Source organism: Ochotona curzoniae, unplaced genomic scaffold, assembly GCF_017591425.1.
Source record: "Ochotona curzoniae isolate NIBS_2020 unplaced genomic scaffold, NIBS_Ocur_1.0 scaffold_4763, whole genome shotgun sequence".
Lineage (NCBI taxonomy): Eukaryota > Metazoa > Chordata > Mammalia > Lagomorpha > Ochotonidae > Ochotona > Ochotona curzoniae.
In genome coordinates, this window is record NW_024467123.1 from 276,099 (window position 1) to 298,207 (window position 22,109).

At 46.4% G+C, this 22,109-nt stretch overlaps 1 protein-coding gene across 2 annotated transcripts in view; it reads left to right on the forward strand.

The window, feature by feature from the left end:
* BMS1 (BMS1 ribosome biogenesis factor) overlaps positions 1–22,109 on the forward strand; it is a 37,667-nt gene that overhangs the window by 9,820 nt on the left and 5,738 nt on the right. Inside the window, exons 9-20 of one of the 2 annotated variants that reach the window (XM_040970336.1) lie at positions 243–382; positions 3,783–4,540; positions 4,721–4,822; positions 5,717–5,874; positions 10,070–10,151; positions 14,888–14,961; positions 16,175–16,348; positions 17,095–17,283; positions 17,367–17,547; positions 17,725–17,783; positions 18,444–18,566; positions 21,551–21,698. In XM_040970336.1, coding sequence (XP_040826270.1) covers positions 243–382; positions 3,783–4,540; positions 4,721–4,822; positions 5,717–5,874; positions 10,070–10,151; positions 14,888–14,961; positions 16,175–16,348; positions 17,095–17,283; positions 17,367–17,547; positions 17,725–17,783; positions 18,444–18,566; positions 21,551–21,698 — 2,188 coding nt within the window. The remainder of the gene's footprint in view (positions 1–242; positions 383–3,782; positions 4,541–4,720; positions 4,823–5,716; positions 5,875–10,069; positions 10,152–14,887; positions 14,962–16,174; positions 16,349–17,094; positions 17,284–17,366; positions 17,548–17,724; positions 17,784–18,443; positions 18,567–21,550; positions 21,699–22,109) is intronic. The other variant, XM_040970337.1, reaches the window with a different exon arrangement.

Consider the following 22,109-nt stretch of genomic DNA (forward strand, 5'->3'; position numbering starts at 1 on the left):
CCTAAAGGTTTTTCCAGCCAAGTGTTTGAGTGATTTTTGGGCTTTCTCTTTCAAGTAGTAAGAAGTTCTTGGGGGCCGTGTTTGGATAAAATCTCCTTGGAGTGCCCGTGCTGCCCTCTCCCCGTGGCCTTGGCAGGAGGAGGCATGGAGCGCCCGTGCTGCCCTCTCCCCGTGGCCTTGGCAGGAGGAGGCATGGAGCGCCCGTGCCTCCCTCACTTGTCCTCTTCCCATGGTCTTGGCAGGAGGAGGCAGGACCCACCCAGGAACTTGTCCAGAGTCTCATCTCTACCCACTCCACTATTGATGCCAAGATGGCTTCAAGCAGAGTGACTCTGTTTTCTGATTCCAAACCTCTGGGGTCAGAGGACATAGACAACCAAGGGTAAGTCTGCCTTTTCTCTGTTTTTAGTTTTTTAAAAAAGTATGCGTAGGAGATGATATTGACGGATCTGTAATCCTAGCATGTCTTGGTGGGATTTTTTCATTCGAGGTTGTTTTGCTTTCACTTTGCTTTGCGTATGCCTGTGTTTTAGAACTCTTTCTTTACTTAGCATTATGCGGAAATCTTTTTTTCAAAATATAATACAAAATTGGTTCTTTTGACAAATCCATAGTATTACTCAAATACTACCAAGTCCTTTGCATGGTTTGCTTTTAGTTTGTCAGGACACCTGAGGCCGCTTGGCTTGGTTTGTTGGCCCTGTACTGCAGCGGAGTCAGGGAGTCTACCCAGAGGCTCCGGGAGTGTGTGTCTCATGTCTGCAAGTGTGGGTAGATTTCTGCTCGTCTATGGTTCATGGGAATTATGTTTTGGTCTGGGTTGAGAATTTATGTTCCTTTTTATGCAGTGGGTGACAAACATGGGTTTCATTGTTATTGATTTATGAGTCTCAGTAAAAGTTTATCTGAAAGTGACTTTTCAGATCTTTTAAAAATTATTTTGACAATCTTTACATAGTTGATTAGGGCACAGAGGGTCAAGGGCTACAGGAAAGTGGGTAAGACCATTGTTTCCACGTTCTCTTTTTTTCCCTGTATCTGAGGTAAGGGGGTAGATAAAGGAAAAAGCCACACCCAGCCTCCCACCCATCCCAGGGTCCCCAACATGAGGCATGCTCCGAGGGCACTATTCAAGTGGTTTTGATAGTTCAACAGTTCTGAATTGCTGCCAATCTTGAAAGTGACTTTTAAAAAAATACTAATTTGAGAATCAGAGTTAAGAGAGAGAGAGAAGAGACAGATTTTCCTTCCTCTAGTTCACTCTCCAAATGGCTGCAATGGTTGGAGTTGGGCTGGTCTGAAGGCAGAAACATGGAGCTTATTCTAGGGCTGCAATGTGGATGAAGGGGCCTGAAGGCTTGGGGAATCTTCTGTTGCTTTTCCTGGACACATTGAGTAGGGAGCTGGATCTAGAAGTGGAGCAACCAGGATTAGAACCAGTGTTCATATGTGATGCTGGCTCCAGAAGCAGAGGCTTAACCTTCCACAGCTTGACTCTGGTCCCTATCTCTTTAAAAATTGGTTCCAACATACATAATCTTAAGATTTATTTTATTTATTTGAAGGACAGACTTTGCAAGGGTATGGGGAGAAACAGAGATGTTTTATATGCTGGTTCGCCTCCCCAAATGGCTGAAACCCCATGAGCTGGTCCAGGCTGAAGTAAGGAACCTGGACCACCATGTCTCCAGCGTGGGCGGTAGGGCCCTAAGTCCTTGGGCCATCTGCTGCTTCCCAAGCACATTAGCAGGGAGTTAGGCTGGAATTGGAGCAACTGGGATTTAGTTAGTGTTCCGGTATGGGATGCCTGTGTCGCAGGAAATGATTTACCCTGATGCGCCACAGCACTAGCCTCCCAAAGTAGCTGTTGTTAGAATCCGTGTGGTTGTTAACTACCATCTCATCTCTCTGGGCTCTTCTGGTAATCCTGTGTAGAGATTCTTTCTGACTTCATTATTTGTAATAATTCTACACAAAATTGACTTTTTCTGTGCAAGCAGTCATTTTGCAATGGCTGTTTTCTAACTTGCTCCTTCTCTTAGGGCACAGTTTTTGGTTTCTCTAATTGATGTTTTAGTTACTTTATATGTAAGACTTGTTTAAGTAGCTCCATGTAGTTATTTCATCATGTGGTTTAGCATCCTAATTTTTTTTAAACATTTATTTGAAAGGTCAGAGTTACAGGGAAAGGGAGGAAAAAATTTTTTTTTTCTCAATTTTGATAATCTTTACATAGTTGATTAGTACGCAAAGGGTCAAGGGCTAGAGGAAAGTCATTTAGACTGTTGCTTCCACATTCTCTGTGAAAGAGATTTTTTTTTTTTTTTTTTTTTTGTCTGCTGGTTCATTCCTCAAATGACTGCAACAACCAGAGTTGAGTCAGGCCACTACTGGGATCTGGGAGCCTCCTCTAGGTCTCTCACATGGGTGGCAGGGGCCCTGGGACTTGAGTACTTGAGCCACGTTCTCCTGATGTCCCAGACCATAAGCAGGGAACTGGGTTGGAACTGGTACAGCCAGGAATCAACATGTCGGTTCCATCAGCGATGACCTTGAAATGGTGGATTTCTTAATATGTGTTTATATGTTCCTTCTACATCAGAGAGCTGACATTGTTGAACACAGATACTTCCTCCTTTAATCCAGTATCTTTGTTAAATAATGGCCTTTAGTCCACGTGTTATTTATTTATTTATTTTTCCATTACTGTCATTCTTTCTGCTGCCTGCCTTGTCCCGGATTTGGCTTTGGGAGTCCTCTGGCTACTGTGTGCTTTTAGTAATTTCTCTCAGTCTTAGAGTGCTTCCTTGTATTTTCTCTCTCTTTTTAATTTAATTTTATTTTTAAGCGGAAAGAGACTCTTCCATCAGCTAGCTCACTCCCCAGACAAGAACGGACTAGATCCAAGCTGGGAGCCTGTAACCTAAAGTGGGTGTCCCACTTGGCTGTCCATGCTCCGGGTGTCATCTACTGCCTCCCAGGGTGTGTTAGCGTGAGGCTGAACCTGGAAGTCATGCAGGACGCGACCCAGATACTGCAGATGGGGGAGGCGTCCTGACTGCCAACAGGGCAGGGTGACTCGGGTTCACTTTGTCTGCCTCAGGCCTTGGCCTTAGCTTGTGCTCAAAGGTTGGAGTAGCGCAAGCCTTGAAACTAATCAGTCTTCACAAAGGTCTACTGTATGTTAACTTTTCTTTGGTCTTATTTTGTTTTAAGATTTAGTTATTTTTTGTAGGAAAGTCAGATAGAGAGGAGAAGAGACAGAGAGGAAGATCTTCCTTCTGCAGATTCACTATGCAGGTGGCCACAGCTCAGCTGGAGCTGAGCTGATCTAAAGCCAGGAGCCAGGAGCTACCTCCGGGTCTGCCACGTTGGTGCAGGGTCCCAGGGCCTTGGTGCGTCCTTGACTGCTTTCCCAGGGCACAAGCAGGGAGCTGGATGGGAAGCTGGGCCACCGGGATACGAACCGGCGTCCCATTTGGGATCCCGGCGAGTTTTAGACAAGGACTTTAGCTGTTAGGCTGCCACGCCAGGCCCATACTACTTTTTGAGCTGATTTTTAAGAATTGAAATTTTTTGAAGATAGTCTATTTTTAAATTATTACTATTCTCTAAATAAAGACCATGCCTCAGTTTGCTCATTTGGGGTTTTTCAGATCTGTTTTTCCCTGTGCTAGGTCATATTGAAGCATTCCTTGGACTGTTCTATTTCTTTGATTGCTGCTTTTTGATTAGCTAATTATTACACAAATGGAATTATTCTGCATTACTTGTTGCTATAGACTCTGGATGCCCAAAGAGGAAAAGCAAATGGATTTGAAAACTGGCCGAGTGCGCCGGAGGGCGATATTTGAAGATGAAGAAGATGAATCTGGAGATAGTGACGATGAAGACGATGATGAAATCTCTGAAGACAACGGGTTGGGAAATGGCTCGAGTGATGAGGAAATGGAAGAGGAGGGAGATGCCGACATGACCGAGGAGTATGTGAGTGTCAGGGGTGTCAAACGGCAGAAGCTGGCGCTGGAAGCAGACAGCGAGGAGGAAGATTTGCCAGCTTTCGCCGATAGCGACGATGACCTGGAGAGGAGCTCCGGGGACGAAGGAGAAGCCGAGGAAGCCGATGAAAGCAGCGCTGAAGAGGACCCCACGGCAGAGGGAAAGCGGTCCACTCAAGGGCTGAAGGCCGTCGGAGAACGCCAGGTAGGACAGGCTGCGGCTCATCAGAGCAGCGACCGTTCGAACCTGAAGGCTTGGCCAGTGAGGAAGGCAGCGCTCGCCTCTGACTCAGGTCACTGCACAGCTGAGGAGGCGTGTGGATCTGAAGATGAATCTGAGCAAGGCTCCTCACTCAGTTCGGAGGAAGGTGACTCAGAAAGTGAGGAGGGCCTTAGGGAGAAACTTGCAGAACCTTCTCAAGCAGGCCGGGGTCAGAAACCAGCCCCAGAGACCTTCACTGAAGAGACCAGCGACATAGAGGACTTACTAAAGGAGGAGGAAGATTACGTAGAAGAAAGCAACTATTCCACAGAAACTTCAGGTATGCTTGAGTGTAATTCAGTGCCGTGAACTTGGCACTGAAGATACGCAGCATTCACATTTGCAGATTTTGTTAGTTGTTGAAAACGTTGCATCCTGAATGAATTTAGGGCGCCTGACTAGTGAGCTCGAAGCGGGCAGGCCAAGAAAGCAGACGTCATTGTGTGTTGTTTTCTTTCAGGAGCCCTCAAGTGGAAGGAAGACCTTTCCAGAAAGGCAGCGGAGGCCTTCTTGAGGCAGCAACAAACAGCCCCAAACCTTCGGAAGCTTATTTATGGGACAGGTAAGGAGGTGTGGGTCAGAGCTGGAATGCTTTCAGTCGCACATTCGTTTGTGAGGTAGAAGTGAGGGAATGACTTGGAGCATGCGGGGTGGTACTTGTAACCACCCTACTTCCTGTTGTATTTGACATTTGGCTGATGATTTTAGGCATTGGCCTCTAAGGACTACAGATTGTTCATGTGAAGTAGTTACAGTTTTACAATGAAACTTCTGGTAAGCATCCTATTCATTATGTCACGTCATACCTCCTGTTTCATATTCTTGACAAGTTTTGTTTTATGAAATTTTATACCAGAAAACGAATTCTCCTTGTAAGGATGTTTTTGCTTTTTGAGAATGAGAACCATGTGTATCCATCCTGTTCTCCCTTTTTGTCCTTGTCCTCTAATTTTATATTTTTTAACAACTGTTTATGTGTTGTTGTCTTTGGAAGCAATAATAGCAATAATGAAGAGAAGCTGCCCAGTTTGATGCTTAGACCAAGGCCACTCGAGTAGATGTTTGTTCACTTAAAGGTTCCACGTGACCTGATTCTCATTCAGGTTTTGTTGAAGCCCCCTTTGCGACTGGAGACTCAATAGCTCTTGTGCAACAATTTAAAGTTCTGCCCTAAGTTGTCCCTTCTTGCTCCTGTATCCTTGCTCCTCAGTGAACTCTCTGCCGTGGCCTTGCAGGAGGGCAGGAGTCCTGTGTATGGAGCAGTAGGTTCCTTTTCTTTGTGACTCGTCTGCTCTCTCGGGGACTTAACCCCTTCAGGGCCACCACCATCCTGCCACACGGAGCAGCCACGGTTCCCTGAGTTGTAAGACGCGTGGCCTAACCCGCTGTGAAGTCAGTGGATCCTGCGTGATTGTAGTTTTTTGTTCTGACCTTTCCGTCACGGTGGTCTCTTCAGTGACAGAGGACAATGAAGAGGAAGATGCTGATACCCGAGAAGAGCTTGGTGGGTTGTTCCGTGTCAGCCAGCCTGACAGAGGGTGTAAGCACAAGGCTGATTCTTTGGACTGCTCCCGATTTCCCGTGGAGGCACCCCATGATTGGGATTTAGAAGAGGTAAGGCTGTGTGGTGTGTTGGATTCATAAGACAATTAGGGAGTTGTTTGAGAAGTTTACATGACTTCAGTACTGTTTACTTGTTGTTGGTTTTTTTAAATTCTTGTGAAGGGTCGTTTTTCAGATGTTGGGGTAGGTATTTTGTATCTCAGCAATAACATGTTCAGAGTTTGTTTGGGCCAAGCTCCTGTGCTATGGAGGAGAGAAACATGTGCAGCTTCTGGTGTGGATTTTTAGTAGTACTCTTGATTCTGAGGCTGTTACATCTTTGAAATCTTGTGTTTTTAGCTAGGATACACTTCGTGTCCTGAATTAGCATTTTTAGTTTCTGCCATTTGTAAGCAGAAGTCCTTGACACTTGTGAATAATATTCTCCTAGCTCACACACTCCCATGATGCAGTGCTCTAGCTTGCCACGGCAGGAGTCTTAGACGCTTGTGCCTCTGTTTTCTGGAGTGTTCTGGTCTGCTCGGGGCTGACCGGCTCTTGGTCCTTCTGGTTAGGTTAACTGCAGTAATTGCTCAGGGGACCCTCTCACCTTCACATGACTTGTTGTAATGGACTGCATGGCACTTATGTGAGATATAACCTAACTGTTTTTACGGTAAATTTTAAGACGTAAAATCCTCATGCAACTTAACGAACCAACTGCTGGGAGGTCAACGAGTGCCGCTATAACCACCACTCATCCACCAAGAGCACAAGCTTGGTGTCCCCTAGCCATGCTGCGTGAAGTCATCCCATGAGGATCCCTTCCTCCTGTGGAGGGAACCTGTGCAGACCCTGGGCAGTCCTTTCCTGTCTTCCTGATTGCATCCTCACAGGTGGCATCACCAATGGCATACTTTAGTTTTACCTGTGTTTTATTCATGGATTTTGCTCTGCCTTTTCAGTCTCTTAATCCGTATCTTCTCCTTCCCTTCCTCTTTATTCTCCCTTGGGTTTTATTTTAGTTTGTGATTTCTTCTTTCTGGCTCTCGTTGTTACCTCACCTGCCAGGTGCTGCTGGCCAGGCTCTCTGTTTCGCTAGCTGAGCCCTGGTGATGGCCGTCTCCCAAGTGCCAGCTGTCCAGTGGGCTCTTGAGCACTTTTGTGGCTAGTAAGACCAGAGAACCGTGTCTCATTTCAGTTATATTTTATTTACTCGTAAAATAGCTTACGTGTCCACATGGTTGCAGCTACTACGGATGAGACATTTAGAAGTTTGATAGAATGTGGGTTGGTTTGTTTAGGCACGTAAAGTCTAGTTGTCTCTTCGTGGTGTTAGCAGTTGCTGACACTCAGTGCCAAGAACCACTCATTTTTAAGGAGGTAAAGCTGGTGCTGTTCTGCTCAGTGATTTCTCTTCATTAGGCCACTGAGTACTCCGACACAGACGCTTGCCCTCATCTGCCATTCAGTTATGTAGACCCGTGTAGGCAGGATGACTGCTTGAATCTTTGAACTTTAGGAAGGACACTCCAAAAGTGGCTTCTTTTAACTGTCAGTATGAACTTACAAGTTTAGATGTAGTTGATATGCTTCCTTCTGCTGTGCCTGTTGTTCTCACGTTCCTCTTATCTAACCTGTGGGGATCTTCCCACGGGCATCTGTGGCCCCTGTGACACATTCTTCCTTAGCCAGCACCGTCATTTCTGACACCAGACTGACGGTCAGCCCTACGGAGACCTGGTTTCCTTTAGTAGAAAATGGCGACTCAGCATCTCAGCCGGTGTGAGAGCACCTGTGCTGTGGGTCAGCTGATGGTTCTTCCTAGGCCTTCTCGGTAACCAGAGCGAGGGAAATACACACTTCCAGTGCATGCTCGGGGCTAAACGCTACATCTGTTTTTCCACTGGAGAATTATTTCCTGATGAGTCTGAAGATGATGAAATTGGAACATCCTATAATTGCTCATTTTAAAATCTGATCATATTACAGAAGCCTGACAGGATAGCACTATGTGCTGCTGTTAATATGATTACTGGAAATGTTCTTTCCCATTTACTCTATTTCTCTTTCCCGAAGTGATTGTAGCATTTTGCTCTTCCAGCAGCCGTGGATGTGGGCTCCAGTTCACGTCTTCCTCACCGCTCACCATTCAGTGTTCTGATTAAGCCGTCCGTGGAGGTGTGCAGTGGTGTCTCCCTGAGTTACTGATTTATATCTCCCTGATGGCTAATTCCCTGAGCCATCTTGTCATGTGCTTATTAGCCATGTGTGTTATGTGTTTTTGAAGAAATGGACTTTCAAATATTAATTTCCCATTTTTTTAATATATATTTTATGTTTAGTGCTTACATTTGGGCCACCGGTTAGGGTAGGGAGGGTTGAGGTATGGAGGAGGTGCGTGGGGCAAATGTTTAGTTTTCCTTCTTTTTCCTCTGGTATCTGTAGAAGGAGGGGTAGGGGGTGGCACTCCTTGCTGCCAAGCTACATCCACATCCTAGGGTGACGGGGCAGTCATTTGATGTCATTTTAGAGAGCCCGATGGATGTGCGGAAAAGTGTTCAAGGGAGTTAGTTGGGTGGTTTTAATAGTTCTGAGACATTGTTGGTTTTCTTGCTCTAAAGTTGAGAAACTCTTTCCAAGGTCTAGTTGAAAAAAGTCACACACACCTAGATATTTGCTGCAGAGCTTGGCTAGGAGAGTGGTCCAACCTATGCTGCTTTCCATCCTCTGTCAGCCTAGACGAACTGGCCGTCATGTCCTCTGTGAGTCTGGGCATGCTTCATTGCACAGGCATCAGTAGCTGAAGAGGCCAAGACCTGATGTGTGCACTCCAAAGTTGGACCACATGTATTTTGATTTTTCCCGTGGTCAGGGCCTGAGTCCAGTGGTCTGTTTGGGAAGTCCGTCAAGAAGTCTCCTGAGCTGACTCTGGTGTGGCTCAGCTAGTACAGGGTCTGGTTCAGTCTATCACCCACATCAGCCTATGCACATAACGTAGCAGTGAGTGCAGTTGCATGCAGTTGCTAGTTCATATCCATCCCCAACCCTATCTCCACACAAGTGAGCTGCAGTCTAGAGCAACCCAGCCCGTCACAAACCCAGAAACTGCAGCCTAGTCAGAGCAACTCCCAGTTATCCCCACCAGGCCCACCCCCAGCCTCTGTTCACCTGCAAATACCGTGGCCTGATCTATGGAAAATCCTAGTGGTCATTCCACACCCGTAAAGTACTCTTACACCTCCCCAAACTCCCTTCCCTGGGTAACCCTTACAAGCCCCGGGGTTGTCTTCTGGAAGACTCCCTGGCCACCCCCCCACCCCCCATATCTTTTAAAAGAGAGAGAGAGAGAGAGAGAGAGAGAGAGAGAGAAAGAATATTTAACTGCTGGCATTGTGGTGTCATTAAAAAGTTTGGCATTAACCAGGCCCAGAATGCCCACCAGCTATAGGCTGCTTTTCCCTCAGTAGTGCAACGTTTGTCTATGTACAAGGCAACCCAGGCAGTTGCGTACAACTGAGGCAACTTCTCGTATTAAAAACTAGATTATTATTAGGTCTACGAATTGTTTATATATTCTACATACAAGTTCTTGCCAGATACAGTATTTATAAAATCTTCTCTCCCAATGTGGAGTTTGAATTTTCAAACCGATATATTGTTTAGACTAACAAAAAACAGGACCGCTGTCTCAGAAACGCTAATAACTTTAAAAATTAGTTATGTTAGAAATGTCCTGTGTATTTGTACGATCACTGGGCTGCGGTACTCGCCCTGTCTGCTGCTCAGTGTTGTGGCCTTTATGCTTTCTTTCTGTGGTTAAGCTGTCTGCCACAAAGGCAGAGATGTCTGTTGGCCTGCGTGCAATGAAAATAGCCACGAGAGTTTCTCCAAGTACTTAAAGACAAACTTTGCCTACTGCCATTTCCATTTTTTAAAAAACGTTTTACTGATTTTCAGTTGAGACAGAATCAGAGGAACACCCATCTCCATGGGTTCACTCCTCGGATGTCTCTCCAACAGCTAGAACCAGGCCAGAGCTGGGCCAGCAACTCGATCCAGGTTTCCTGCAGAGGTGACAGGAACCCAGTGAGCTGAGCCATCACTGCAGTCCTTCAGGGTCTGCATTGGCAGGAAGCTGCAGTTAGAGGATCAAGACAAGTATCAAACCCCGCACTCTAGGTTATCCCAGTGTCATTTCTTAGAGAGCAGTTGTTTTGTTGAATAATTGGAGCGTATCAGTCAAGTGCTGACTTTTCTGTTTAAGGTTATGAACAGTATCAGAGATTGCTTTGTGACTGGCAAGTGGGAGGAGGACAAAGACGCAGCCAAGCTATTGGCAGAAGATGGTGAGTAAATAGCAGTGGTCTTCACAGACGACTGGCTTCTCTGTACTTTCTTTCTTATCTTAAATAATGACCAAGATGAAAAGAATAGTCTTGAGTGCAAAATTATGGGACTTTTTTTCTTTAAAAGATTTATGTTACACACTTGGAAAGCAGATTTACACAGACAGAAAGAAAGAGAGACCGCTTGTGGCCTGGGAAAGCAGTGGAGGAAGGCCCAAAGCCTGGGAGACCCAGATGAAGCTCCTGGCTCCTGGTTTCGGATCGGCTCAGCCCAGCTGTTGAGGCCGTTTGACAAGTTAAGCTTGAATGAAGATCTTTCTCTCTGTCTTTCCAATAAAAATAAGTAAATCTTAAAAAAAAAAAAAATCTGAAGTACAGAACCTAGATCAAGGGATAATTGCATGTTTAGTTTTAGAAACTTGAAACATTTTATGGCTCTGCAGGCATTTGAGTGAACCGTTTTGTTTGCATCTTTGCCAACATTTGGTCTTTCACTGCTTTATTGTAGCCATTCTGATTGATATGTAATGACTTTTGTTTCTGATGACTAAGCATATTGAGTATTATTAGCTCATTTGCCATCTTTCTACAGATTTCTGCTTGGATTATTTCTAATACTGTTGAATCTCAGATGCATTTGCAGAGAGAAAGATCCTTGATCCTCTGGTTCTCTCCCCAAACAGCTGTAAGAGCTGGAGCTGAGCCAATCCAAAGCCAGGAGCCAAGAGCTTCTTCCAGGTCTCCCACATGGGTGCAGGTCCCAAGGCTTTGGAACCATCTTGTGCTGCTTTCCCAGGCCACAGGAAGGAGCTGGATGGGAAGTAGAAGTGCCGGGATATTAACCAGTGCCCATATGGGATTCTGGTGCTTGAAGGTGGAGAATTAGCCAGTTGGGCCCTAGAGCCGGCCCTAATATTGTTTCTTATGTCCCTTTGGTAGCATCCTTAATCTTTTTTTATCATTTTATTTTATTTTATTTTATTTTTTTAAAGATTTATTTTTATTATTTTTTTATTGGAAAGGCAGATATACAGAGAGGAGAGACAGAGAGGAAAATCTTCCATCTGATGATTCACTCCCTAAGTGAGCACAACGGCCGATGCTATGCCGATCCGAAGCCAGGAGCTTGTTCTGGGTCTCCCACGCGGGTGCAGGGTCCCAAAGCCTTGGGCCGTCCTCGACTGCTCTCCCGGACCACAGGCAGGGAGCTGGATGGGAAGCGGGGCTGCCAGGATAGAACCAGCGCCCATATGGGATCCCGGGCATGCAAGGCGAGGACCTTAACCACTTGCGCCACCACGCCAGGCCCTATCATTTTATTTTTTAAGTAAAGTCCCAGCAATGTTAGGTTTGTTCCTTTTTTACCTTCTTTCCATCGATTATCTTCTCAAGATTTTTTGGTTTTTGAATTACATTTATTTTATATGTTTGTTTTATAGGTGAGCGGGTTGCAAACACATGTAGATCTTTGGGTGGTGTGGGTAGGGATGGTGTGGGTAGAAAGACCCTGCCTTCCCTTCTGTGACCATGGGGATGAGCGGGAGATGTTGCACCGCTCCTTGCTGCCAGTTTACATCAGTGCCAGGGGGCAGAGATTGTCCCCTGATTTGGTCCCAGGGACCCTCTGGTGGGGGTAGAATGCCCTGAGGGTATTACTTGCATAGTCCCAATTATTCTCAGATGGTGTTGGCTTTCATTTGCCCTTTCCCATACTTGCTGGCTGTCTATGTCTGCCTTGGTCCCTCCATAGCCTTAAAGGCCTATAGCATTGTTCAACCTGCTCTTCTCTCCATCTTTTGGTGAGGCACTCAAGGTTGAATAAGAGCGACTGGCTGTCCTGTCTTTCATGTGTATCCCAGTATGTTGTCTTTCGTTATACAGAGTCAGCAGTTGGGGCAGCCCAATCCCACACTGTGTGCTCCAGGCCCAGATCTGATTTCTGTGTGGAGTTCCCTGAGGTTGGGCATTTTTTGGAGGGGACTGATTGAGCTACCCACCAAGAGCCCTTACTGAGTTGGTCCCTACATCCGGCAGTCGCATGTACCAGCAGGTGCTGTGGCCTGGTCAGACTACCATGACCAGAGCAGCATGAGCAGGGTTGGAGAGTAAGACAAAGTGCAATCGAGAAAGTAAGAAATGAGACAGGGTCCCGGCATCGTGGCTCAATTGGTTAACTCTCCCCTTGCAAGTGCAGCCCATATAGGCTGCGGTTCGTGTGTTAACTGCTCCGCTTTGCATCCAGCTCCCCACTTGTGACTTGGTAAAGCAGCAAAAGATGGCCCAAAACCCTGGGTCCCTGCACCCACATGGGAAACTCAGAAGAAGCTCCTGGCTTCAGATCGGCTCATCTCCAGCCATTGTCATCATCTGGGAAGTGATTCAGTGGATGAATGATCTTTTTGTCTCCTTCCCTGGAAATCTGCCTTTCCAATAAGAATAAATTAAAAAAACAAAAAACAAAAAACAAAAAAAAAAACAGGAACAAGACGGACGCAAGATAAAGGCTACAAAAGTGGGTGGCCAGAGGGAAACCGTCTTCTCTGGAAGGCTCGCCTCCTCGGTCTTAATTGATGTGGCACAAGCATTGAGAGCTAGGTCCCATATTCATTGAGCCAGCCAGTGCTTGGTGACCAGTAAGCAACAACTTCCAAGTACAGAAGCGAGTACATGTCTGTCTCAAGGATAGCTTTCAAAGCACATGGATGGTCCTGTGGCAGCTGTCTGCTGCACACAGCAACCCTCAAGAACCCCAAACAATGCTGTACCCAGATCAGCCCCTATGGATGCTGCAACATGGGCCAGGCTGCTCCCAGACCCAGCTCTTACTTGTTCCAGCAGGTATTGTGGCTAGTAGGGAAGACCCCTGAGAATCACTACTTGGCCTGCAGCATGGCCCGGCGTGGCCCACCATCAGCCTTGTCATTCACTGGGGGGTGCTTGCAGCCTAGTTAGGGTGACCCCAAAGAACCCCTACAAACCTGCCCCAAACAAGACTCATTTGTGCTGGCAAGTGCTGCAGCCTAGCCTGGCCCATTCCACCCAAACCCCACTCTTGTGCATGCATGTACTTTAACCTGATCCATGGAGGTCCTGTGGATTCCCCCTTCTGATCCAAAATGGAAGCCAAACAAGCCTTGGTGGCCTCCATTCTGACTTAACCCCAGTCCCTCAGCACCTAACAGGGCACATCCTGTCCCCATGTGCTCCTGGTGACAGCAAGTGGTGATGGAGTGGCCCCAGTTGGCTTGAGTCCAGAGTGGCACAGTAGTTGCTCAGCAGGTGTTCTGCACCCCCTTGCCCCCAGATCTTTAAAAATAAATAACAAAAACAGAATGGAATAGGCCATTACACTGGCACACTGGCATCGTTAGCACAAATTTGCCATTTAACCAGACCCAGAATGCCCGCCAGTTATTAGCTGCTTTTTTTTTTTTCCCAGCCGTGTACACGTGTGTAAATATGAGGCAACCTTGACTGTTGCCTCCAGCTGGGGCTTCCTAAGTTTGTCTTATGGGAAAATGTTGTAACAGCCTTCTAAGTGTTGCTGTAGTCGTCTGTTTTCTTGTAACAACAGAAGCTGTCACTGAACCCAGAGTTCCAAAACACAAACGGTGGGGGTGAGGTCAGATGGGGGTGAGGTCAGCGCTGTTTTGGGCTCTGCTCTTTACTCTAAATTCTCTCCGTTATGCTGTGTGAAGTTCTCCTGGGTGTGTTGCATGATTATGTTTTCTTAAACCTGTTCCTGAGACTTCGCACCTTTACTGTTAACAAGTCATGACACTTTTTTTTCTTCTTTTAAGATTTAGTTTATTCAGAGTAACAGAGAAAGAGATTTTTTCCCAAGTGCTAACTCCCTACATGTCCACAACAGCTAGAGCTGGACTAAGCTGAAGCCAGGAGCTGGAACTCCATCTGGCCCTGACAATGGTGCCCAAGCACATAGGCCGAATCCCATTGCTTTGCCAGCTGCATTGCCAGGGAGCTGGATCTAGGCAGAGCAGCTTCTTTATCCTTTAAAATGTTAGCTTTGGGGATTAACCTGCAGGACCATGCCTGCTCTGCGTGTCTCAAATGAAATGGTTATTACCTATACTGGAAAAATCACTCCTGATGAAATTAAACTTAAAATTAAATCTGGAGGCGCTGGCATTGTGGCACAATGGTTTAGGTCATCATCTGCAGTGCCAGCACCTCATGAGCACCAGGTGTAGCCCTTTCTACCCTGCTTCTGTCTGGTTTGCTGCTAATGCACCTGAAAAAGCAGGGGAACATGACTGAAGTGCTTTGACCCTGAGACCCATGTAAGAGACGGGGATGCAGTTGTGGCTCCCTGCTTTGGCCTGACCCAGCCCCAGCCCCTGCTGCTCTTTGGGGAGTAAACCAGCAGTTGGATATCTCTGTTTCTCTCGCTCTCTTTCTCTGTGTCTTTTTCTCTGTGTCTCTCTCTCTCTCTGTTTTTCTTTCTCTCTAACTCTGCCTTTCAAATTTTAAAAAAAAAGGCCCACAACCCGGCAGGGGTTCATTTGCTGTATCCAGATAGGTGACGATGGTAAACCTTATTGCGGGGAGGAGGGGGCTGAGCATATGTTGTGGGTGTAGGATCTTGGCTGTGTGCAGTAACAAACACAGTAGGAAAAAAGCTCAGAGTGCAAAGCACACCCGGCCTTTGGGGATGCTCATGTCACGTGCAGGTCCTATTCATGGTGGCGCCATTGTGATGCTCTTTATTTTCTCAGAAGAGCTCTATGGCGACTTTGAAGACCTGGAAACGGGAGATGTGCACAAAGGAGAACCAGACCCAGATACTCAGGTACGACTTTGCCCTGGACACTCTCAGTTTGACCTGTGCTTGGCTTGTTCCGAGAAACTGGGTTTGAGAAACACGGGTCTGTGTAAATTATTGCCCAGGTGGTTAGATTTCCTAAAATATGGGGATGGGAACAGAATAAGTTGTTTACTTGTTGTATAACTCTAGCCATAAAAATAACCATGAAACCAGCTCTAAGCGTAGCTGTAATCCTAACCCTAGCTTTAGTCTTTGTCCTATCCCTCATTCTAGCTCTGTGCCTAAGTTCTCAACCTATCCTGGCTGTTATCAACCTTCACCTTGTACTAACAATAATCCTGAGCCTACTAAACCTAGCCCTAACCCAAATCCTTAACTTTGCCTTCCCCCTAACCCTAGCTGTAGCTCTAACGTTCTCATCTGACCCCACACTTGTTCTTAAGCCTGACTAACCAGAGCCCTAATTCTAATCATAACCACAGTTTTAACAAAGGACCTAGACATAAACCTAATTCTAAGTCGGATATACAGAGAGGAGGAGAGACAGAGAGGAAAATCTTCTGTCCGGTGATTCACTCCTCAAGTGGTTGCAGCGGCCAGCGCTGAGCTGATTTGAAGCCAGGAACCTCTTCTGGGTCTCCCACACAGGTGTAGGTCCCAAGGCTTTGGGCCATCTTCTAATGCTTTCCCAGGCCACAAGCAGGGAGCTGGATGGGAAGTGGGGCTGCCGGGATTAGAACCAGTGGGATCCCAGCACGTTCAAGGCGTGGACTTTAGCCTCTAGGCTACCGTGCCAGGTCCCCTTATTTTCATTTTAATCCAAAGCCTAACACTAACCCTAAAGCTAATCTTGGCTCTAACCGAATTCCTTATGATTTTTTATTCAGAGAGGTTTCACCTCCTGAATCCTTCTGAGCACTTTTATTTTTGCTGTTACTCTCTTAAATTTAAGTATCACTTGGGAAAGAAAATTTCCTTTTCTCCCCATTTGCAAGACAGTATCTGGGAACATCTGGCTTAGGAATAGCTGCTTCTACTTTTACTGATGTTTTGATTTGCAGCCAAATTGATGAATGTCAGTTTATGGTAGTAGCTGTCTCTGTAGCAATACTGTGGTTTTTGCAGCTTAAATTAAAAAAACAAAAAAACAAAAAACAAGCAAACCTTTTTTAAAATTTACTCTCCTATTTGAAGAAAAGATCCCGATAAACTTCTTTAACATTTTGTCTTTAATAAGATTGAAGATGCAGCAGAAGAAAAGGAAGAAACTGACCCCAGTGAAGAGGAAAATGCCAAGAAAAAGCATTTGGATAAGAAGAGAAAATTGAAGGAGATGTTTGATGCCGAGTATGATGAAGGAGAAAGCACGTATTTTGATGATCTTAAGGGAGAGATGCAAAAGCAAGCTCAGGTGAGGGAGCCCGCCGTGTCAGCCTGTCACGGCCTGTCCTAGCCTGGCCCTCTAGCTCGAGCTGTTGGACGAGTCAGTTCACCAGGGCGGTGATTAGTCCCCTCGTTTGTACCAGAGCGTGGTTCTGAGAGCAGCGATTGGAGACAGTGTGTTCATTTGCAGTCCCTGTACCAGTGCCTGATCTGACGGGGCGGGTCATTTGTGGCCTGTGTGGATTTGTGTTCTCCAGGAGAGGTTTTCTGTTCATGTAGAGAGTATCTGATTTCAGCTCAGATGTGGAGATTAGGGGAGTCTGGAATTGCCAAGGGAAGGCTGGAAGTGGGCAGTCTGGCCTTCTGTATGTGGGGCAGGGAGAAAGCTTTCTCAGACTGTGTGTGGTGGTGATCTCGCTCTGAGGGAGACACAGACGTATACCTGTCGATGGCAAGAGTGGAATGTCCACAGAACCCCCGGACGCCAGGAACCTGCACCTGGAATCCTGGCACCTGTGACGTTGTGGTTGATGAGGTCTGCCCGCTCAAGGCCTTTGTCCTGCTGCCAGCGAGGGTGAGGGTGCCCACACAGTGTGTGAAGGAAGGGGGAAACCATGAGAAAGAAGGCCAGAGAATCAGTAAGCCTTTCTATTGGATAAAGCCTGAATTCTTCCCATGGTTTACTTAGAAATCGCTGTGCTGATTTTATGTTTAGAAAGTTAGCAGTGCTTTGGGACTCTGTTGGGTTTTTTTTTTTTTTTGTCTCCTATGTAGCTTAACCGGGCGGAATTTGAAGATCAAGATGACGAAGCCAGAGTCCAGTATGAAGGTTTTCGCCCCGGGATGTATGTCCGTATTGAACTTGAAAACGTTCCCTGTGAATTTGTGCTCAACTTTGACCCTCATTACCCAATGATCCTGGGTGGTTTGGGCAACAGCGAGGGCAACGTCGGGTACGTGCAGGTAGGTGCTCTGGGCAGCGGGCTCAGCCAGGGGCGCCCTTGGGATGCACGGGTCACAGACCTTGTGGAACTTCTTCCCCTCAGATGCGCCTCAAGAAACACCGTTGGTACAAGAAGATCCTCAAATCCCGAGATCCGATCATCTTCTCTGTGGGGTGGAGGAGATTTCAGACCATCCCTCTCTATTATATCGAAGACCACAACGGGAGACAGAGGCTTCTGAAGTACACCCCACAGCACATGCACTGCGGAGCAACCTTTTGGGGTGAGGGTGATTCGGGTCATTGAGATGTTTGCACTGTAGGCTTGCTCTTTTCCGTTTGTCAACATCGAGATTCATGCGATTTTGCCCTTTTTTAGGAGGAAGGGGTTGGAATGTGTCTGTGGCATGGAATCCGAGACTTGCTGCTCACTGTATTTTTGTCCCGTTTTTTGCTTTAAGGTCCTATCACTCCACAGGGAACAGGGTTCTTGGCAATACAGTCCGTCAGTGGCGTCATGGTAAATATCTGAATGCTTTCCGGTTGTGCTTAAAAAACGGAGTTGGGGTATGAATATATAAGACCAAGTTGGAAATACTTGTTTTGAACGCATTGGTATGCAGTAGGTTTGTGTTTGCTTTTGATTTTCTCACATCCAAGTGGGATGTGAGAGTGGAGAAGAACACGGTACAAGGATTACGGCACTGACAATGCCATATTCTATTTTTGTCTTAAGCATTGGGATTATTTAAGCGGTGTTCACACTGTGCTGTGAAGGTTCATTACACACCAATTAGACAGGACACACTACACCCTATAAGGCTGGCCAAGCAAAGTCTGTCCACAGTCTGCCCAGTCAGCAAGCCTCATGCAACTAAAAGAGGCGGAATAACAGCAGGTGGATCCTCCCCGGAGGTCTCAAATCTAATCTCCTAGATATTACGATCTAATTTTCAGATTTCTTTTCATTCCAAGTAGATCATTATTATACAATGCTGTTGAAATGATCCTCAGGGAAGTACTCAGGTCGCCATCAGTGGCTGGTGTTTGCTCAGACACATTTTGCATGTCCGCATGCTTCCAGATAAGGGTAGGTCAGTGAGGTTGTAGTTCGGAGATGTTGTCGTTTTTGTCTTGGTTGTATCATTTCTCTACTCTAAATTTGGGTATTTCTTTGTAGCCTGATTTTCGAATTGCTGCAACAGGTGTTGTCCTAGACCTGGATAAATCCATAAAAATTGTGAAGAAATTGAAGCTAACTGGTTTCCCATATAAAATTTTCAAAAATACTTCGTTTATTAAGGTCTGTATATCCATGGATTCATATATTTATAAACGCATACATTGTTAAAGGAGGAACAGCGTACAGGATAGGTATCACTGATTCAGCTGCTGAATGCGGAGGCCTCGTGGTCCTGTGATAAACTGCTGCTTGGGAACTCCTGCGTCCGTACTGAGTGCCTGGGTTCAAGTCCTGGCTCCCTGTTCGTGCTCACCCTGGGACGTAGGTTCTTGGATCCCTGCATCCGTGTGGGAGACGCAGACTTGAGTGCCAGCGTCCCTGATTTGGTGTAAGGCCCATGGGGAATGAATCAGTGTTGGAAAATCAAGAACAAGAAAGACTTGCTCTCTTTTTCTTTCAAATAATAAAAATAAGTAAAAAGATAAATTAGGGGCCCAGCGTCATGGCCTAGCAGCTAAAGTCCTCGCCTTGAACACGCCAGGATCCCATATGGGCGCCGGTTCTAATCCTGGCAGCTCCACTTCCCATCCAGCTGCCTGCTTCTGGCCTGGGAAAGCAGTCGAGGACGGCCCAAAGCCTTGGGACCCTGCACCCACGTGGGAGACCTGGAGGAAGTTCCTGGCTCCTAGCCGTGGATCGGCATAGCATTGGCCATTGTGGCCACTTGGGGAGTGAGGCATCGGATGGAAGATCTAAGATCTTCCTTTGTGTCTCTCCTCTCTGTATATCTGCCTTTCTAATAAAAATAAATAAATCTTTAAAAAGAAAAAAAAAGAAAAAAAAATTAAAAAAAAAAAAAGACCAAAGAAAAGTGTTTGGAATCAGAGTGTTTGGTATTTCAAATTTTAGGCTGTTTGGGTTTGAAGAGACATAATAGATTATCTTGGGGAGGGTCTGCAAGTCTGAGCATGAAATCCATTTTTATGGCTCATGAACACCTTTTACTCATAGCGTGCAGCACGTTTTATACCGTATTTTAGTGCACTAACTTGTGGATGATCAGTCACATGAAATTAGTGTTTAAGACTGGAGATACTATACCTGTATTTTTTTTTTTTTTAAGATTTATTTTTATTGGAAAGGTAGATGTACAGAGAGAAAGAGATGGAGAGAAAGATCTTACCTGCACTGTTGCATTCCCCAAGTGGCTGCAGCGGCTAGAGCTGAGCTGGTGCAAAACCAGAAGCCAGCAGCTTCTTCCAGGACTCCCATGTGAGTGCAGAGTCCCAAGGCCTTTGGCCATCCTCTGCTGCTTTCCCAGACTACAAGCAGGGAGTTGGAAGGGAAGTGGAGCAACCAGGACACGGGCATGGGATCCTGGTGGATGCAAAGCATGAATTTAGCCACTAGACTGGGCCCTAAGCCTGTACTTCTAAACCTCATTTCTCAGGACTTTAGGAAAGTAATTGAAGTCTTACAAATGTAATTTTCAGTCTTTCTTTTTTTTTTTAAGATTTATTTATTTATTGGAAAGTCAGATATACAGAGAGGAGGAGAGACAGAAAAGATCTTCCATCCAGTGATTCACTCCCCAAGTGAGAGCAACAGCCGGTGCAATGCCACTCTGAAGCCAGGAGCCAGGAACTTCCTCCAGGTCTCCCACACGGGTGCAGGGTCCCCAGGCTTTGGGCCGTCCTCGACTGCTTTCCCAGGCCAGAGGCAGGGAGCTGGATGGGAAGTGGAGCTGCTGGGATCAGAACCGGCGCCCATATGGGATCCTGGCATGTTCAAGGCGAGGACTTCAGCTGCTAGGCCATGCCGCTGGGCCCTCAGTCGTTTTTAACTTCTATCTTTATATTGGACTTTGTGTTACTTAAATATGCTCAGAAATCTAAAACAAAAACAGTTAATAATTGAGGCGATTATTTATTGCCTTTGTGTAGGACTGTCATGGGACTAAATGAAAATGTAAATTTTAGCCAGATTAATTTTTATAGCTTTTTGATTTGTGCAACAAAAAAGGAGAAAATAATAAATTTACCACAGTTCAGTAAAACATAGACAAAACAATTCACCAAAAAAAACTTGACAAAAGCCCAGAGAAATGTATGAACTGTTTTTGCAGAAAGTTTTAGCAGTAGCAGCAGTATTTCCATTCAACAGATTTGGGGTGGGCTTTTGGCTTAGTGAGCAGGCAGCCCACCTCCCGTATTGGAGGACCTGGGCTCCCTTCCCACATGTGCCTGCGGAGCCCAGCTTCCTGCTGTCATGGGCTTTGCCGGGCGCAACGGGAGATCTGGGTTACGTTCCTGACTTGTGCAACCATTGCACGCATGTGAGGAGTGAACCAGCAAAAGGGAACCCTGCCTCCTTGCTTCCCGGATTCTTTTTTTTAGAAGAATAAATGAATCGAAATAAATTATCTGAAATAACTCGTAACATGTTCTTGTGATGATGTCACCATTTGTTCAGATCTGTTTCTTTAAAAAACTTTGTTTCGTTTTATTTGAAAAGGAGAGGCACAGAGATCTTTTATGTGCTGGCTCACTCCTCCAGTGACCTCAGTCAGGAGAGCTAGGACAGGCTGAAGCTTGGATCCTGGAACACGGTCATCCTTCCCTCTGGGTGGTAGACACACCCCAATTACTAGAGGCTGCATCCACTGCCTGCCTGAGTGCTCAGTTTAGTGGGAAAACAGGCTGGAACATGAGGAGTGGAGAACGGAGCCAGACTCACACATGGAACGTGTGCACCAAATGCCCACCCCATCTTTTTGTGTTTTAAGGGGAGTACACCTCGCCTGCATGGAGCCAGTTCAGACTGTGGAAGGGTTCTGGGGAATTCCCCTTTGATCTTCTCTTGTACTGGGTTCCTGTTGATGGCATGCCAGCAGTCCCGCAGCAGAATCTTGGTTACCATGACTGAGACAAAAGAAAAGAGAGCTGTATTGTTTCTGACGCGGTAATTCCACTTTTAGAAGGCACAATATTTTAGCACCCTTGTAATAAGTTGTTTTTGTTTTTTTAACCCAGGGCATACGTATGAACTAACAGGTCGAGGAAATGACTTTGTATGTCTGTATTTTTGTTTCCATATGCCCACAGGGAATGTTTAATTCTGCTTTGGAAGTTGCTAAGTTTGAAGGTGCTGTGATTCGAACTGTCAGTGGGATAAGGGGGCAGATCAAGAAAGCGCTGCGAGCCCCCGAGGGAGCTTTCCGAGCCAGCTTTGAGGATAAGTTGCTGATGAGCGGTAAATATCTGGGGCTGTTCCCAGTGAGGCCACTGCTTTCCAGCCGGTGCTGACTGGAGGGTGCAGCTTAGGTCTTGCGCAAGCCCAAGTATACTCCAGCACTCCGTGTTTGGAGCACTTCACACCCTGTCTGCAGGCCTTTGGTTCACGGGCCATAAGAAGCTTTTGAAGCATAGGATAGTATAGGGGCATTATGATGCGACAGGGTAAGCTGCCACTTGTGTTGTGCTGGCATCCCATATGAGAGTGGTGGTTGGGGTCCCTGCAGCTCTGCTGCCGGTGCAAGCTTGCTGCCTGGGAAGGCAGTGGGTGATGGCAAGCCCTGGCACCCCATCCCTGTTGGAGTTCTTGCTTCCCAACTTTAGCTCGGCCTTGCCCTGCCTCTGTCGTGGGCCTTTAGGGAATGAACCA